This window comes from Crocuta crocuta, unplaced genomic scaffold, assembly GCF_008692635.1.
Source record: "Crocuta crocuta isolate KB4526 unplaced genomic scaffold, BGI_CrCroc_1.0 scaffold3, whole genome shotgun sequence".
In the NCBI taxonomy this organism is placed as follows: domain Eukaryota; kingdom Metazoa; phylum Chordata; class Mammalia; order Carnivora; family Hyaenidae; genus Crocuta; species Crocuta crocuta.
Window position 1 is genome coordinate 6,578,064 of NW_027529934.1, and position 19,462 is coordinate 6,597,525.

The 19,462-nt window shown below is 38.5% G+C and overlaps 1 protein-coding gene across 1 annotated transcript in view; it reads left to right on the plus strand.

The window, feature by feature from the left end:
• XPR1 (xenotropic and polytropic retrovirus receptor 1) overlaps nt 1–13,902 on the plus strand; it is a 207,008-nt gene extending 193,106 nt beyond the window's left edge. Inside the window, exons 14-15 of the mRNA XM_077763224.1 lie at nt 4,424–4,645; nt 8,122–13,902. Of these exons, the coding sequence (XP_077619350.1) occupies nt 4,424–4,645; nt 8,122–8,182 (283 nt within the window). The 3' untranslated portion in view covers nt 8,183–13,902. The remainder of the gene's footprint in view (nt 1–4,423; nt 4,646–8,121) is intronic.
• Nucleotides 13,903–19,462: the final 5,560 nt, after the last annotated feature.

Below are 19,462 nucleotides of genomic sequence, written 5' to 3' on the forward strand. Positions count from 1 at the left end.
CAGCTTCAAGAAAATTTTAAAACAGCAAATCAAACCCAAACTAAAGTAGAAGGAAGGAAATATAAAGAACAGAAATGAATGGAATAGGAAACATAAAGTAGAGGAAATTAAACAAGCCAAAGTTAGTTCTTTAAAAAGATGAATAAAATTGATTAAATGTCTAAATATGACTGATTTTTTTTTATGTTTATTTTTTATTTTGAGAGAGAGAGTGCCAGCAGGGTAGGGGCAGAGAGAGAGAGAGAATTCCAGGCAGGGTATGCGGTGACAGCACAGAGCCCAAAGTGGGGCTTGATCCCACAAACTGAGATAATGACCTGAGCCAAAACCAAGAGTTGGATGCTCAGCCAACTGAGCTACCCAGGCACCTCTAAACATAACTGATTAAGCAAAAAAGGAAAATAATGCACAAATTATAAATATCAAAAATCCTCAAAATATATTTTTAAAAGAGTAAAATGATATTATGAGCAACTTTATGCCAATAAGTTAAAAAAGTGTTTACATGGAGGGGTACCTGGCTGGCTCAGTTGATTAGGCGTCCGACTTCAGCTCAAGTCATGATCTCGCAGTTTGTGAGTTTGAGTCCCATGTCAGGCTCTGTGCTGACAGCTTAAGAGTGTGGAGCCTGCTGCAGATTCTATGTCTTCTTCTGTCTCTCTCTGCCCCTCCCCAACTTGCACTCTGTCTCTCTCAAAAATAATAAATAAATAAACCTTAAAAATTGACATGGAGTGGACAAATTCCTTGAAAAGCACTGTTTATCAAAGCCAATAAAAAATAGAAAATCTGATAGGCTTATATCTATTAAAGAAATTATATTCATATTAAAATCCTTTTCACGAGGAAAATGGTAAGCCCAAGGAATTCCTTCAAAAATATGAAGAAGAAATGTTACCAGCTTTATATAAAACTCTTCCAGAGAAAAGAGGCAATAAAGGGAACACTTCCCAGGTCATTTTGTGCAACCATCATGGCTTTGGTAGCTAAACCTATGAGGACATTCCAAGGAAGACCAACCAGTCTGTCTCATGTACAGAAATGCAAAACTCCTGAAGTTTTAGTAGCTAGCAAATCCAGGAATATATAAAAAGCATAGTATATCACAGCCAAGTTAGTTTCATTCTAGGAATGTGAGATTTAATATTTAAAAATCACTTAACATTTAAAAATTAATCTGTATTAACTCACCACATTAACAGAATAAAGGGAGAAAAACCTTCAAATATGTAGAAAACAGTATTGAGAAAAGCCAATGCTTGTTCATAAATAATTTAAAGATTATCTACAAAAAGCATAAATAAGGTCATATTTAATGGTAAAACATTGTAAGCTCTCCCTTGAGATCAGGAATGAGATTATTATGCCTGTTGTTACTTGTTTTTAACATCATACTGAAAGTATAGGTAATGCAGTGGGGAGACAGTAAAAGAATTGGAAAGGAAAAAATAAAACTAATTACTCACCCATGACATCTTGCATATGCAGAAAATTCAAAAGAATTTACAAATAAGCTTTAGAATAAATATAACTGTGTCCCTGAATATAAGGTCAGTATGAATAAAAATGTAATGTTCTAAAAAACAGTCCCTCCCAAAAAACTAGAAAGTCAAATTTTAACAAAAGTACCCCTTTGAATAGCATCAGAATATATCAAATACTTAGGAATAAATTTAATGAATGCTTATGTATATGAAAATTGACAAGACAGTTCTATAATTTACATGGAAACATTAAGGATCAAGAATAGACAAGAGCAGGGGCGCCTGGGTGACTCAGTTGGTTGAGCATCCAACTTCGGCTCAGGTCATGATCTCATGGTTCAGGAGTTTGAGCCCCGCATCAGGCTCTGTGCAAGTACCTCAGAGCCTGGAACCTGCTTCAGAATTCTCTCTCTCTGCCCCTCCCCTGCTCATGTTTTGTCTCTCTGTCCCTCAAAAATGAATAAACATTTAAAAAAGAAAAAAGAATAGCCAAGACTATGTTGAAAAGAAAGAAATTATAGGATTTACACTCTCAAATATCAAGACTTCCTATGTAGCTACGATAATTAAAACAGTGTCTAGTGTTAGTGAAAGGATAAACAAATAGTCCATTGGAACAGAATGGGGAGTCCAGAAACAGATCCCCGCATACATCAACACTACCTGATTTATGACAAAAGTGGCTAAATAGTGGAGGAAAATAGGTTCTTTAGTAAATAATATTGAGTCACCTGAGCTGGCTATCCATATGGAGAAAAAATGAATCTTGACTCTCACTGCATACTGTATACAAAATCTATTCTAGGTAGATTGCAGAACTAAATATGAAAGGTATGGGTCACCTGGGTGGCTCAGTCAGTTAAGCATCTGACTTTGGCTCGGGTCATCATCTCACAGTTTGTGAGTTCAAGTCCCACCACTGGGCTCTCTGCTGTCAGCACAGAGCCCACTTTGCATCCTCTGTTTCCCTCTGTGCTCCCTACTGTCTCTCAAACATAAGTAAACATTAAAAATGAATGAATGAATAAATAAATAAATAAGAAAGATAAATCAATAAGAAAGGTAAATCAGCAAACTCCCTAGAATATAGGAGGGTGCCATAAAGGCAGCTTTAGGTGTGTGATAATGTTATATTTTTTTTTTATTTCTGAGTGGTAATTATACAGTGTGACCACTTCATAATAACCAAGTTGCACACTTAACAATTTGCACACTTTTATATGTCTATAGTATACTTTAATTACAATGTTTACTTTTTTTTTAAAGCAGCCCAAAAGAAAGGATTGTCATCAAAGAAGTGGCAGTTTGACAGCCAACTTCTCAAAAGTAACAGTGAAAATCAGAAGTTATTAAAATGATATTTTCAGGAGCACCTGGGTGGTTCAATCAGTTAAGCATCTGACTCTTGAGCTCAGCTCAGGTCTTGATCCCAGGGTCATGAGTAAAAGCCCCGCATTGGACTCCATGCTAGGCATGGACCCGACTTAAAGAAAAAAGTATAAAATGATATTTTCAATGTGCTGAAAGAAAACAATTGCCTACCTAAAACTCTTTATCCATTGAAAATACCTTTCACAAATGAAAATGAATGATATTTTCAGACATGTGTATAGCATTCCTCTGAGTCAGGATGGGCACATCTATCAGACTGGTCTGATAAAATAAGGTAGCATCTGGGAACTGTGCTTGCTGCTGTCAGTACTCTCTCCAAACCATGTGTCACCCCTCTCCTTCACTTTCGTATATCTCTAGGTCTAGGACCTGGGACTCTCCATCACTACAAGACCTACTCCTGTCCCATTTCTTTCTCTTCCACATATGATGCTGCTTTATAAATTGGAAAAAAAAATTTTTTCTAGTTAAAAAAAAACTCCTTTTTTAAGTTCTTATTTCATTTTTCCTTTAAAGTCATCTGCTTAATAATAGAATCAAATGTTTATCAACCATTTAAAACAAAAGTAGGAAGTCTCCTTTGAACCTGCTTTCCTCCAACTCCTGCCCATTTCTGTCTCCTTTACAGCAAAACTCTTCCAGAGATATCGGTACTTGCTGTCTCCACTTTCTCACTCCTCCCCCATTCTCCCTTTAATTCAACACAAGTTGAATTACTCAAATACTCAGCTAATACTCAATACTAAATTGCTTGTGTTAATAATCTACAATAATAACAGTAATAATAACAACAATAGCAGCAAACGTGTATTGTCCACTCTGTGCCTGGCACTGCTCCGAGCCCTTTACATGTATCAACTTATTGAATCCTCACAACAATCTTATGAGGTAGATACTCTTACTGTCCCACTTTACTGATAACACTGAAGCATAGGTTAAGTAACTCATCCAAGGTCCTTACACCTAGGAAATGATGGAGTCATAATTTGAATCTAGACAGTCTTTCAGAATCTATGCTCTTGTATCATACTGCCTCTCTCTTTTGCTAAATCCAGTGTCAGTTCTTTGCACTGACCTTACTTTAGTTTTTACATGTCATTTCTCAGAAGCCAAACTCCTGTATCTCACTAGCTATTCCCTCTCAACTCCTTTACCGGTTCTTCTTCCTCTTCCCAAATTATAAATGTTAGAGTGCTCCAGGGTTTAATCCTCTGCCCTCTTCTTTCCTCCACGTACATTATTCCTAATCCAATAACTTGAAATAACTGTCTTTATGCAGTCTCCAACCTAGACTCTCCCTTGAACTGCAGACACATAGCCATCTGGCTGCTATATTTTCCCCTCGGAATTTTCCTTTTTGTCTACGCCATTCTTACTCTCTCCCCGCCCCCCACCACACCATTCTTTCCTGTTTTAATATTCTAACCTTTAATTCCTTGTTTTTGTTTCATGAATGGAAACTTGATACATACACTGGGAGGTTTACAGTTTACAACAGTATGTTCAAATTTTATAAATAATTTACCTACCTACCCTATTTTGCTAAGGCGATTTGTGTGGAATTTCTTCCGCCTGGAGAATGAACATCTGAATAACTGTGGTGAATTCCGTGCCGTGCGGGACATTTCTGTGGCTCCTCTGAATGCAGATGACCAGACACTTCTAGAACAGATGATGGACCAGGATGATGGGGTACGAAACCGCCAGAAAAACCGTCCATGGAAGTACAGCCAGAGCATATCCCTGCGCCGGCCTCGTCTCGCTTCTCAGTACGTATTGCTTCTGCTTTCCTGAGATAAATTTCCTTCAGGTTTTAGCACTGGTTAACATTTAAGCTAAGATGGTATCAGGTTGAACCACATAAATTTAGTGGCATTTGACCATTTTAATTCCTCTACATTATCCTTCATCTGAAAATTGGAATTAATATGGTCCCTGCTTATAGACTGGTTATGATGGGATTTAGACCAGTTTCCTCACAGAAAGAGTTCTTATATAAATATAAGCTGTTATGTTTATTTTCTTGCTAAATACCCACAGCAGTATTTTTATGTCATTAACTTGGCATGATCCTAAAAGGAACAATAATGTAGAATATATTGTGGTTGCATTTGGAATTTATAGATTTCACAACGAATTGGAATGACATTAAGCATGAGCAGTTTCCTAAAGGATAAGAGAATTCTTGGGGCACCTGGGTGGCTCAGTCGGTTAATCGCCCGACTTCGGCTCAGGTCATGATCTTGTGGTCCGTGGGTTCGAGCCCCACATCAGGCTCTGTGCTCACAGCTAGCTCAGAGCCTGGAGCCTGTTTCCGATTCTGTGTCTCCCTCTCTCTCTGTCCCTCCCCAGCTAGTGCTCTGTCTCAAAAAAATAGATAAATGTTAAAATTTAAAAAAAAAAAAAAAGGATAAGAGAATGCTTGACTAGGTCAGAGACACAATATAAAGACTAAGGGTAGAAATGAGGGGCAGAAGGAAAAGCCATGTGACTAGAACTATAGTAAGAACATTTAGCTAAATAAATGAAGTATAATTGTAAAAGGCTGGAAAAAAGCTTGATCATATAGGCAGGAAGGGTTCGGAGAATGTTTTTCATGAAAGAATGACATGAAAGTAGTATTTTCATGAGTTTCACTGTGCAAAATATGTTGGGAAAAGGAGCACTAAAGACCAGAAGACCAACTGGAAGGCCACTGCAGTATTCTTACATATCAGACGTTGAAGACTTGGGTTAGGATGCTTTACAATAGGACTAAAAATAATAGAAGATGTTTTAGAGGAAGTTAAAAAAAATAAGAAGTGGTAATAGTAAATCATAGATAGAAGGAAGCAGAGTAGAAATTGCTCAAGCTTCAAATAGAATTTGGAAGTTCTCTGAAAAAGATAAGGTTCAAAAAAGAAAGGCAGAAAACAGGGAGCTAAGTCTGAGGAAACAAAGACAAGAGAAAAAAGAATAAAAGGATTGGGAAAGGCATGGCCAGGGAGGTCAGTGGGAAGAGCATCAAAACAAAGCATGATACTATTATAGTTAAGAAGTAGAGTGTGAAGAAGCTGGAGGAGCGGGCGCGAGGGCTGGTAGGTAGGGTGAGCAGGATAAGTGCCAAAAAGAACAGGCCGAGTGTAGGTGGTTGTCTTACTGAGCTACTAAATTTGGGTGAATTATCCTTGCAGTCACCAGCAGAGGGCAGCCTCAACATATATTATTTCTGCTTCAGAAACCAGGATGCTTTTTGGCACTACATCATTATGTTCAATTTCAGGTGTTAAGTGGAAAAACACTGAGACACTAGATTGCAACCAGAAGATGTTTGAAACAATGGAACAGAGGGGCATGTGGGTGGCACACTTGGTTAAGCATCCTACTCTTGTTTTCAGCTCAGGTTATAATCTCATGGTTTGTGAGATCCAGCTCCACACTGGAGCTTCCTTAAGATTCTCTCTCCCTCTCTCTCTCTCTCTCTCTCTCTCTCTCTCTCTCCCTCTCTCTCTCTCTCTCTCTCTCTCTCTCTCTCTCTCTCTCTCTCTCTCTCTCTCCCTCTCTCCATGTGTCCCTCTCTCTCATGTTCTCTCACTTTCCCTAAAATAAATAAAACTTTAGAAATCAATGAAACAGATTGTGTGCAATGGAGAGAGCAGAGAATCTAAAATATGTTCTGAATTTAAGTACTGACTTTGTGACTCATGCAACCTTTAGCACACTCTGCCTTTTGAACATCAGTTTTCTACCTCTGTCCAGTGGGAATAATAATACCCACTTCACAAAATGTCTCTTGTACCGCATAGGATTTATGAACATTATCTAATCCCATCTAATTTTCATCTAGTAAAAAAAATCTCTTCTAATGCATACTGATTAGATGGTCATCTTATGCTGATCGACAATTATCAATGATAATTAAGTTTATATAGATAGGACACCTGATTTTATCGTTGGACGGTTATTGTGGTAGATCGCTTATGTTTGGCTGAAATATACTTCACTGTTACTTCAACCAGTTGATCCTAGTTGGGCTTTCTAACATAATGTAGTCTCTTCCCTCTTTTACATTATACTTTGTCAGCTTTTTGAAGATAAATGTCATGCCTCTCCTTAGGTCTTCTCTTTCACTGGCTTACTCACCTTGTTTCAAGTGTACCTCAAATGGCAGTATTTCTATCATCCTCATCATAATTTTTTTTTAATACTTAACTGATGATTTTTACATCCATTTTCTCCCTTGATATTGACACTATCTCCATGAGGTAGAAGTACTATTATATAAATAGGCATTATTAAATCTACTTTTCAGAGATGAAAATTAACACTCCAAAAGGTACATCATACAAAGTCAATATTCAAACTCAGATCTTTTCCTTTTCTTTTTATTCAAGTATAATTAACATACAGTGTTATATTAGTTTCAGGTGTACAATATAGTGATTCAGCACTTCTGTGCATTACTCGGTGTTTATCACAATAAGTATACTCTTAATTCCCTTTGTCTGTTTCACCCATCCTCCCACCCACCTCCTCTCTGGCAATCAGCAATTTGTTCTCTGTATGTAAGAGTCTGGTTTTTTTGTTTGTCTTCTTTTTTTTATGTTGTTCACTTGTTTTATTAAATTCCACATGTGAGTAAAATCATATGCTATTTGTCTTTCTCTGACTTATTTCACTTAGCATAATACCCTCTAGGCCATCCATGTTGTTGCACATGGCAAGATTTCATTATTTTTTAAGGGTGATCAAACTCAGATCTTCTCCTTTTGGATTATTTCTCTCTCTGTTGCATATGACCTCTCATTTTTCTTTTTACCTTCCTCATTGCAGTCTATTTTCTTAATGGTTTTCCAGTAATGCCTGAAATTGACTATGAAACTCCAGGAATCGTCCATCTGGTGCAATATATAATGCCCATTTACAATGTATTTTTCTTAATGTTTATTTTTTGAGCAAAGAGCAGAGAGAGAGAGCAAGCAGAGGAAGGATAGAGAGAGGAGACACAAGCAGGAGGAGCACTTGAAGCCTCTGGTCTAGTTTAACATCTGAAGCAGGCTCCAGGCTCTGAGCTGTCATCACAGAGCCTGAGGCGGGACTCAAAATCACAAACTGAGATCGTGACTTGAGCCGAAGTCAGACACTTAACCAAGTGCGCCACTCAGTCGCCCCTACGATGTATTTTTAATGGTGGTGAGACTGGAAATGTATCTAATGCCGTGACATGTTTGTATTTTAATAATGGACTATGTGCTTTTCCCCCTAGGTCCAAGGCTCGTGACACTAAGGTATTGATAGAAGACACAGATGATGAAGCTAACACTTGAAGCCTCTGGTCTAGTTTAACATCTTTGGTTTTCCTACTCTACAAGTCTTTCTTCGACCAACGCAGCCTCTAGTACCTTTCCAGCTGAAAACAGGAGACGACACATGACACATTTTCCGAGCTCTTCCAGATCGGATCCTATGGACTCCAAACAAGCTCACTGTGTTTCTTTTCTTTTCTTCTGGTTTAATTTTCATTTTCTATTTTTAAAACAAATATTTACTTCATTTTGCCAATCAGAGGACATTTTAAGGAACAAAAACATAGTATCTTATGGATTGTTTACAATCACAAGGACACAGATACCTATCAGGATGAAGAACAGGCATTGCAAGGACCCTCTGATGGGACGGTACCGAGATACCTCGGCTTCCGCTTGGACCGGTTTCGACTGGTTGAAACCGGACATTGGTTTTTAAATTTTTTGTCAGTTTATGTGGAGAATTTTTCCTTTCCTTCATACCCAGCGCAAAAGCACTGGCCGCACTTGCAGGGAAAGTGCAACTTAGAGCAGTATCTTCATTCACGAAGCTACTTTTTAATTTGATGTAACTTTTCTTATTTTGGGGAGGGTTGCTGGGTGGGTGGGAAATATGATGTATTTGTTGCATATAGTTTTCTCATTATTTATGAAACTTAACCATAAGAATGATATAACTCCTGTGCAATGAAGGTGGTAACAGTGAAAGAAGACAGGGGAAACTAATGTTGGACCGCATTTGAAGATTAAGTCCACAGTACCTCTTTCGTGAGACAACTTGCACCAGTTTGACTTTCACTTTTCTTTTTTTTTTTTTAATTTTAAGCCAAAGCTTTATTACTAATTTTTTTAAGTTGCTGCTGCTTTAGAATCCTGAGCATGTCTCTCATAACAAAGCATCTCTCTACTTCCACACAACTGGTTGAAATTTTTTAAGAGGTTGTTGTTTAAGAAACAACGTTGTTGTTTAAGAAACAGATGTGGAATGTATTTGCCCATACTCCAACCATAACAACTGCAGTTCTGCCTTATGAAGCTCGGCATTTAGGGTAATTGAAGTATAACCCTTACTAACTCTGAATTAGAGGGTAAAGCTATTTCAGAGACCCCCTACACCCTTGTTGGATAATCTTTCTTCTGGACTCACTACTTTAGCCAGAATTTGATCAAATTAAAAGTCTGTCTTGGGGAAACAGTATATTTGAGAGCAAAGAACAAATTATCCTTCCTCTTTCATATTACATTAATAAAACAGACCTTGACAGCCATTTCTCCCAGCAGTTTTAAAGGATAAACATTGGATTTCATGCCGTCCTATGAGAGAAAGCCTGCTTTTAAGATTTTGGGGGTCTAAACTTGGTCATAAACAAAAAATATATTTCTTAGACATTTCAGACTCTCATGGTTTGTGCACAATGCCCATTTTTACTTGTCTGTTTTCTTTCCTATGTTCCTAACTCATCCAAATAAGCCCCAAAACCTTAAAGGATTTTACTTTCTTGAATGTGGTTGGCATTAAATTGAGCATTTCATTATCTAACAAAGTTAATATAAATACCAGGAAAAAGTAAAGTATGTTTTAATCCTCCCATCCCCCTAGATCCAGATGAAGATTCCAGCATCAACATCAGTGAATTCATGAAAGTAAATTACTCCTGTCATTTTCAGTTTAATTTTAGACAAGAGACAAATGAGTGTAAGGGCAGCTATTATCACTTCCTTAAAAACACATGGTTATTGCCCTTTAATAAACCCCTTTTGTCATCTGCTCTTCTGCCATGTACTGTAAATCTTCACTCCTACCTGTTGTGATTCCAGTAGATTCTATTAAAGTTACTGTTACTGCCAAAATTCCATCAACTATTTGTTAACTGACAAATAGTTTGTTCATAAAGGAGTTTATTCCATTTTTATTCTGACAGGCTTCCAAATTTTTTCCCCTTTCCAAATAGAGATTTTTTTAATGAAAAATCATACAAATTTCTGGCTTTTGTTATTTTTTCTTAAGTTTTGCCAAGCATGTTCTTTGACCCAAAACTGAAGAGGAATAGTTTAATTACCTCTTTTTTGTTTGTTTGTTGTTTAAATAAATTGAATCATTTATAATAATCAGTGGTAACAATTTAGTGATCCATAATAGATTAAAGGTTGCATTATTTATACTCTGGATTTTTTTTTTCTATTTTGTTTTTGTACTTTAAAAACATGGGGGAAATATCACTGGTCTGTCTAGAAATAACAGTAATTATTACTGAGTTAGAGAAGTCCAGTGGACCAGTCATTTCTTGTACAAATAAAACTGGTGGTACTAATGTGTATCCAGAACAATTTGAATTGTCAACTTCATTTCCTATTATTAGTAAAACTCTATAATGACACACATAAAATCTTACAGTTGACTTTTGGTATTTGAGCTCCCCAGTGTTTTTATTTCAGTGTATCCTATGGCCAACTTGGTCTTTCTTCAACTGTTATGATCCTAGGCCCTAATCAGTATTATTTTTTCATAGATAATGTAATGTTAGAATTTGTTCCTTTTCTGCTATGTTTGTCCTGTTAGCATAGTCTATTCAAGAATCACAAGACTTCTGTCATTTTCAGCCTCCCATGACAGATGCTCAAATAAGTATTGAAACACACAGCTTTATGTTACTTCTAAAGCTGTAAAGAGAAAAGAGGGCTTTTCCTCATCAAGAGGAAGAGTTTGGGAGACAGAATATACGTCTAAATTTTTCTCTTTGAAAAAAAGGCAATGTACATTTTTTTCTTCTAAATTTTATATGCCCTAGCAGTTACCAATGCTGTGTCCTATCTAATATTTTGTTGGAGATGTCTGTACTCTGAAACTCTCAGAACTCTTAGGAAATTAACATCACAGGGTCATTTTAAAGGAGCAGCAATCTAACCAAAGGTAAAACTTTATCTGATTTTAGGTTTAGAAATTCTAGTCTTATTTTACCTGAGAATCAGTTTATTATCAGTTTAAATACACCCCAAAGGAATGAAAAGGAAGTATAAATAAAAGAATAAAGTTCATTGATGTGTGTAAAGAAATTAGAAGACCAAGAAAAAATGGCTTATTTCCTACTCACAAATGTGCACGTGTACTTAGGCCTGCCTGTGCCATTAAAATGGAATGAATAGTTGATGGTTTCATGCCATACAGAGAGACACCAGAATGACCAAAAATTAAGTCATTGTTAATTGGGTTATAATGGGAATTTTTGGACCCTTAAAGAAGGAACATGAGACCTTGTCTCTAGGATCCATTACTCACTCAAATTTTCAACATGAGAGTTTTAAGATTTCAACAGATTTTACTGGAAGTAAGTTGTTAATACATGGTATCCTTTCATCATCGTTTGGCCAAAGTACATTCATAATAATGAGAAAGCAGTTCATCCTTTCTTAACAGGTGAAAGACAAGTTAAGTAACATCACTGAGTTGTACAGGCACCAGATTAACAGATGTATTGGAAAAAAAAAATAAAATAATCGTGGAGATAGCAGAGAGGAACAGGAAGATGTTGGATCTTGGCAGCAGGAAGGAGGGCAGTTAGGATAAGTGTGTGAGCTCAGTGGCGTTGGTGATGCCTTGCTGTTTCTCCTCAGTGGTTATGTTGCTGGTAGAGACCTGTCTTTATTTCCCATCATTTTTCATTACTTCCATTTATGCCTAAATGCAATTTTCTAAGCAAGGACTATGAAAATTTATTAGTCTAAGGAAAATAATTTATAAAATAACCATATCCATGGCATTATTTTATTTAAAAAGTTAGTATTCTCTGAAGTGATTATGCTTTGTTGGATAAACAAATTTCAGATTATGGTTCTCCTTCATTTGCATGAAATTTGCCTGTCTCAGAAAATAAGTACTTCTTGCTATATAGCATATTTAAATTTTTTAACTTAAGATTGCGTCTCAGATTTTTAAAAAAATCATGTTGAATCTACGGCCTTTTCAACTACAAAATCGTCACACTTTTTTCAAACCTAGTAAAAAAGCCAGCATTATACATATAAGAGCCATAGTCACTAGGTTAAGACAATACAAGTTATGGTAGAGCTTCAGAAAATGGTGAAGAAGAATCAAATTTACCAGCTTAGCTCATTTTATGATGCATATAAATTTTATTTCTTGGTTATGATGATTAGGAGAGTTAAAGAGAGTTAAAATGAGATTTTATAAATTACTTAAACACATTTCTGCATTTCAGGTATCAGTCTTGATAGTAAATCTTAAAAGCTAACTTTCTGCATTATATCTTCAGTCTACAATGTCAGAGCACAGTGGTAATGTGGGATAGAACTGATTATATTAGAGCATAAGAAATTTGTAATAGTGCTACAAACCAATAATTTAACTGGCATTAAATCACATCTACTCACCACATGTGAGAAAGTAAAATCATCTCATTAGATTGGGAAGAGCTTAATTTAAGTGATATGAGAAATTTGCCTGGGAATGGAGATGAGCCTGCTGATTGGGATAGTTCATAATGGCTTTTCTTATATGAATTGGCAAAACTCTGATAACTGAGTTGCCCCTTAAAAAAATCTTCCAGAATATATTTGCATACTTGTGGTGGAAGAGGAAGTGAGAGGAGCAAGATGAGAGTTTCCCCTGAAGTGAAGAGAATCATTATACTAATTTTCATTTGAAGTATGTTTCCTTGTGGCAGACCATTGGTTTATTTTATTAGTGTATCAAAGCCACCTTCGGGTTTTTTTATGGTGCCATCAACCTAAGGAGGACAATCAAACACCAATTGTTTGCCTTGGATCTAGTGTGTCTGCTAATTACAGTCTCATCTTGTATACCTTCAAACCAGTTACTTGACTAAACTTCCACCATATTACCTTAGTAATTCTTCTATGCCCTTTCCTCTGTACCACCATAAACCAGAGGGGAGGCTTACTACCAGAAAGGTGTGAACTTCTAAGAAAGAGTAAGGATTCCATCTCACTACCCAAACTTCCTGAAGTTCCTACCCAGACTTCCCTGATTGTCCTGTAGCAACACCAGCATGGTGGGAATAGGGAGAAAGATTGTGAGGAATCCTGAAAGAATCTGGTAATTGATCATGACACTGTTATTCTTTTGAACTGTAAAGTGAAATTGTGAGCCACTCACATTTCCAAAAAGAGCAGAATTCAAGCTTTATCACATTGTTAAGATTAATTTCTTGCTATATTCTGGATTAGCACAGAAGCTTGTATCAAGACTATTTAGGAGGGAAGTAGGGTGTAAAATGTATCTGTCTTTTCAAACCCTCTCCTTCTACTCACGTTTCCTTCACCCCCTACCACATTGTGTTGGTCAAATGATACTATTCTATGAAACCCTGAGCTATAGTTGTCAAAAGTAACTTTGGAATGTGATTAGTCCTCTGTGGGTGCTTCTTTCTATCTTTTTTCTCCCTGGCTTTCTTTCTTACTCTCTCCACTCTGGTAAATGGAAAAGGTGACGTCAAAGAATTGATGCTTGCTTGGACTCATGTTGTATCTGTGACTATGCTATTAGCTGTCTCCTTTTTCCTTCTTATATGGGTAGAATTCTTACGACGTGTGGAGTTCCCTTCTTGATAAGTAGGTTAAATGCACAATGTGGTACTGTTTTATAGTTTCTAGATGGTTGTATAAAGCAAAAAGTTAATGTGGTTATGTGTTTTTAAAAGAAAATAAGTGATTGGTTACAAACTCTGTCCTTTTTTCATTATTACAAGCTCTGTTTTCCAACAGTTTGCTGACTCCTTTGTCATTGGTGAATGGCTTGTGTGATTGTGTTTTTCTCTCTGGGTTTCTTGGATTCCTGAACGTGATTCTTCTTAGGACTAATTTGTAGGAGGGTAGGGCAAACAGACTTCAAGGGTGAGAAAATTTTTAACTCCTACTAAATTAAAACATAATGTTAAATAGCCCCTTTTTCTTTAGGTAATATTAGGCATCTAATGGATTGATGCAACAGGTCTTTTTTTAATACACACACAATCTCCAGTATTAGGTGAAATGATATGTTTAGTTGTATTTTGGAGAGCTGGACTCCTGTTATCACTACATATCCATGTAGAGAGGAGACAGTAGCTGTAGGGCAATGAGATAAGTGTCATTGATGCCTACAGAAGGATAATGAACAGCTGAGGGCAAGTACCAGACAATTGAAAGCCAGATGTGGAAACAGAGGGCCTCTTTAGTTGCCTATAAAGTTCATTTCCTACAGTGGGAGACAAAGGGAAAGGAAGAGAAAATGAAGAACAAGCCAGAACTTAATAGAGTAACAGAATTTCAGACAGTTAAACAACCAAGGCAGGTCTGTTATGCAAGATCAGTGTCCTCATTGGGAAAATAGGGCACATCAGAAGCAACATTTACTTGAATCCCCCACCCCTGCAAAGATTTTGATTCCACAAGCCCCTGGTTAAAGTCTGAGCCTATAGACATACTAACCCATAATCCTACTAGCACACCCGTCCCCTCTGCCTGATGGGAGACAGTAAAGAGGCTTCTCTTGTGCAAGACAACATATGCACCCCTGAGGATTATTCTCCTAACTCAGCTGGGGACATGCTGGACCAGCTAAGGGAAGATAGGGACTATACACTAAAGGGGCCATAAGACAGTCTACAGATACTGATAGGAGTTTGAGGAGATCCTGAGGCTGCTTGAAGAACATAAGATTGAATAGAGAAAATTTTTTGACTTGGAAGTTCTCCCTAAGATACAGAATTTAACTCCCTAGCAAAGATTCCAGGAGTTGGTGCAAACTTGCTACTAGCACGGCTCCTAGAAATATGGAAGCAGTGATGGCCCATGTTGTTAAGTGGAATTAAAATTCCAGAATTGCCTTGGCAGACCCCGAAGGGTGAGGCTTAAAAGTCTCAAGAAAGTCAGTGTGCTGGATACACTATGGCTGGAAGGCCAAGAGGACAGACCATGGACAAAAGTCCTAAGGGGTACGCTGTTCAGAGGTGCACTAGCGTCACTAGAAATTCAGAGCTGACTCTTCTATGAAGACACCCCTGCAGAGCAATGCTGTTTGATAGCAGTGTGGATAATAAGACTCTGAAACATTAGAGCTAGATGGCAGCACAAAACCATCCAAAGCCAGGAAGTCACAATTATACTGTCATCACTGGTGACAGTGGTCAGAGTGGCAACCAACAAGGTCAGAACCACAGAAAGTTAAGAGAATGATCACTAGAACAGTGTCCCTAGAAACAATATGGATGGGCAGTCACCCAACTTGTACTACGCAGCCTATACTAGCAGAAGAAATCAACAATGGACGACCATAAAGCTGAGGGCAGTTGCCCCATAAAAGGTCACAATCCCTTGCCCGATTTCTGAACCGGAGCCAGTTTTCAGACCCACAGCTGCAAAAGAAGAGGTGGCTGGGTCCATAGGAGGAAAAATATTGCAATATCATGGCAAGTACACACAACAATGATTAGTAACTATGCATTAGGGAAAAGGAAATACCCAGACATTTGATGACAGTTGGACATAGGGCCTGAGTTGTCATTGATAGCCAAACACCAGAATCATCATGACCTCCATGTTACAGTGGGTCTGATGGGGGCCAGATAATAAATGTAGTCCTGACCAATGTCCAGTTTACAGAGATCCACAGCATCCATGGACCCACTCAGTGGTCAGTTACTCAGTCTGCCAATACAGAACTGGAATGACCTATTTGGCAGTTGGCCCAACCCTCACTTTGCATCCTTGATTGGCAAAATAAGAGCTATCATACTGGGAAAGGCCAAGTGGAAGTGTCTCAAGTTAACCTTCTGCCCCAGGCATATAAAAATGTAAAGTCATATTGTGGGGAGAGGAGAATAGAAATTTATTGCCATATTCTATTCATCAACTCCTCTCAATCCTAATCAGTTTGACCAGTTTGATCTCTGAAGAAACCAGATGGATTAGGAAGGGTCACTGGACCATTACGATCTTAAGTATAATAACCCAATTGCAGGCCAGTGCCTACATTAGACCAGATCAGTATCAACTCAAGTATATAGTATACAACTATTGGTTTGAAGAAGGCATTCTTTTCTCTTTCAATTGAAACAAAAGATCAGAAACAATTCACATTTCCACGGAAATAATACACATTACAGTTTTACTCCAAGGCCATATTAAGTTCAAACATATTTGTACCAGCTGGACATCCACGGAACATCACATTTATCAATTACATCAGTAATATTATATTGATTGGGTCAGATGAGCAAGAAGTGGGTGGCTACCTCGCTGGAGACCTTTATAAGATGCGTGTTTCAGAGAGTTGGAGCTAAACCCTGAGGTAATTCAGGAACCTGCCTCAGCTGTAACATGTTCAGGAGTCCAAGAATCAGGTCCGGTGACCAGGACATGTGCAAAACAAAAGTCAAATTATTGCATCTTGTACCTCAACATGAAGAAGGAAGCATGCCTGGTAAGCCTCTTCAAGTTCTTGGGTCCACATATTCAATACCTGGAGATACCATTTTGACTCATGCACATTGTGATATAGAAGATGGCCAAGTTTAAGTGAGTCCCAGAGCAGAAAAGGACTTTGCAGCCAGCCCAGGCTACCATGCAGGCAATCCCACTCCTTGGGCCATATGGTCTGATAGACCTCCTGGGATTAAAGGTGAGGAAAGACACCATGTGGAGTTTGTGACAAGCTCCAGTGAGAGAATCACAATGCAAGGCCCCAGGGCTCTGCGGTAAGACCATGCCATCTGGAGTGAAGAATTCTATGTCTTTGGAAAACAATTCCGAATGTGCTAGTGGGCCCTAGTAGAAAGAGTCAACAACTAATTTTGTCCCTGAAATTGTCCATCAAATGCAGGGCCCTATAAGACCCAGTGAGACTGACCCAGGGATGATCCGTCATAAAGTGGAAGTGGTACCTCCAGGAATGGGTGTGAGCAGGATGAGAGGGCACACACAGGCTGTGCGAGCAGGTAATGCAGACCTCTGCCATCTACCATGATTGCCCAAGGGTTTCTCTTTCAGGGCACATCTATAGCAATAGGAAGGATCCTGTAAGACTGACTGAAAGGAGGGAAATACCTGAGTTGTTTCATGTCTGGGTCAAGTCCATATGTGAAAACTGAAATTGGATAGCAACTACACTACAGGTTCACACTGAAAGACAGGAATAAGAGAAAATTGTCCCAATGCTCAGAGCTTTGCATAGTACACTTGATCACCCACTTGGAATAGAAAAAAGAACTGCCCCCAAGGTTAGAATATACAGTGGCAAATGGCTTAGCTAGCTGATGAGGAAAAACAGGAAAATTAGGGATAGGGAGTCTGGGGTAGGGGTATGTGAATGGACTTAAAGAAATGGGCTTGAGGGGCACCTGGGTCATCAATTGGTTAAGCGTCTGACTTCCGCTCAGGTCATGATCTCACAGTTTGTGAGTTCGAGCCCCATATCAGGCTCTGTCCTGACAGCGCAGAGCCTGGAGCCTACTTCGAATTCTGTCTCCCTCTCTCTCTGCCCCTCCCCCACTCACACTCTGTCTCTCTCTCTCTTTCTCTCTCAAAAATGAATAAACTTCAAAAAAAATTTAGAAGTGGACTTAAAGTAGGAACATCTTTGTATCACATGATTACATCCCAGAGAGTATCCACCACTGGTGAGGAACCTGACAACCAAGTAGACAGATGACTTAGCCCACTGACCTCAGCCAGCCTCTATCATTGTCCACTCCAGTATTGACACAATGGAAATATGAACAAAGTGTGGGAGCAGAGATTGGGGCTGTCCACTGGTCAATGGCATAGACTCTCACTTACCAAAGATAGTTTGGCTACTCTGTCACTAAAGATATCCTGCCTACAGTGGCGACCAACACCAAGTCCCTGATATGACACCATATTGGTTGGTCTTCCTCAAGAGACAAACCTGTCACTTGACAACAAGTTGACCACACTGGGCCCTTTCCATCCTGGCAAGTTCGGAAGTCTGTTCTTTGTTCTCAGAAGAATATTTACATATTCATGTCACGAATTGGCCCTGCTTTTCCTGACCACAGAGTCTCAAATAGCACCACCATGTGAAGGCTTACAGAGTGTTCAAGCCACTGCCTGGAATTCCATAAAATATCACCTCAGACTAGAGGACCAACTTAACAGCATAGAAGTTATGTGAAAGAGCTCATGACCATGGGATTCACTTTATTATAGCATATAATTCATCACCAAGAAGCTGCCAGGCTGAAAGAGTACTGAAATGGTATAATATTGAGGACGTAGCAAAAGGGCCACATCAGAGGCAACATTCTGTGAGTATGGGTACCATCCTCCAGGATTCAGAACACGCATTGAATAAAAAACCTATATATGGTACTGTGCCCACAAGAATGACACAAGGGTCTGAATACCAAGGAGCAGAGCAGGAGTCGCACTTAGCGTCATATTTATTAATCCACTTTCTGCTTTCTTACCCCTAACTCTGAGCTCTGTAGGATTGGCAGTGCCACTGAGTGATGAGCTAAGACACTTTGGGCTTCCTATGTCCAAGCACTAGCAGGTGAGAAAAGTAACCTTTTCAATAGTGTAACTGACTTGATCATTAGGAAGAGGAAGGGCTGCTATTACACGATGTGGGCAGGGAAGAATCTGACTGGCACCCAGGTGCAGAAAAGATGTTTGTGTTTCAGTGGACGCTATGCGTCATTTATAGCATACTTTTCTAGATTATCAGATTCTGGTCATGTTCCTTGTCTTCAAGCTATTTTTCAACTCTTGGTAAATTGTAGGCAATTATATGTAAATTCTGTCTTGTCTGGTAGTGATTTTAATTGACTTCCTTCCCTCTGTCAAAAAAAAAAAAAACATTTGTCAGTTCATCCCAATATTTCTTAGTGCCAAGTATGCCTGTGCTCTTTTGACTTTCTTGAATACACACATATAATAATATACATATAACTCATCCATCTTTGTGGCTGAGAGTCCTGATTCTTTTTCTGAAAGGAAAATTAGCTTTTAACACAAGTGACTTGGGCACACTTGTACTCTCCTGCTCAATGGTGACTGTAAATGGAGAGCTACAGAAACCTCGGCTTACAAAGGGGCTCAGGCCCCCTGGAGATGGGTCATATCAGACTAGTCTCTGAAGCCGGGAGAGATAGTAACTGATGATGAGAGCCATCTACAATGGATGAGCATCACTCGTTACCCAGAATCCCACTGCACCATTTGGGGCTGCCTCATCCTACTAACTTCTCTCCTCTGAGTTTCTTCTCAGGAAGAAAGGCTCACCAGAATCCTGGAAGAACTGCTGTCTGAACATGTCTGGAA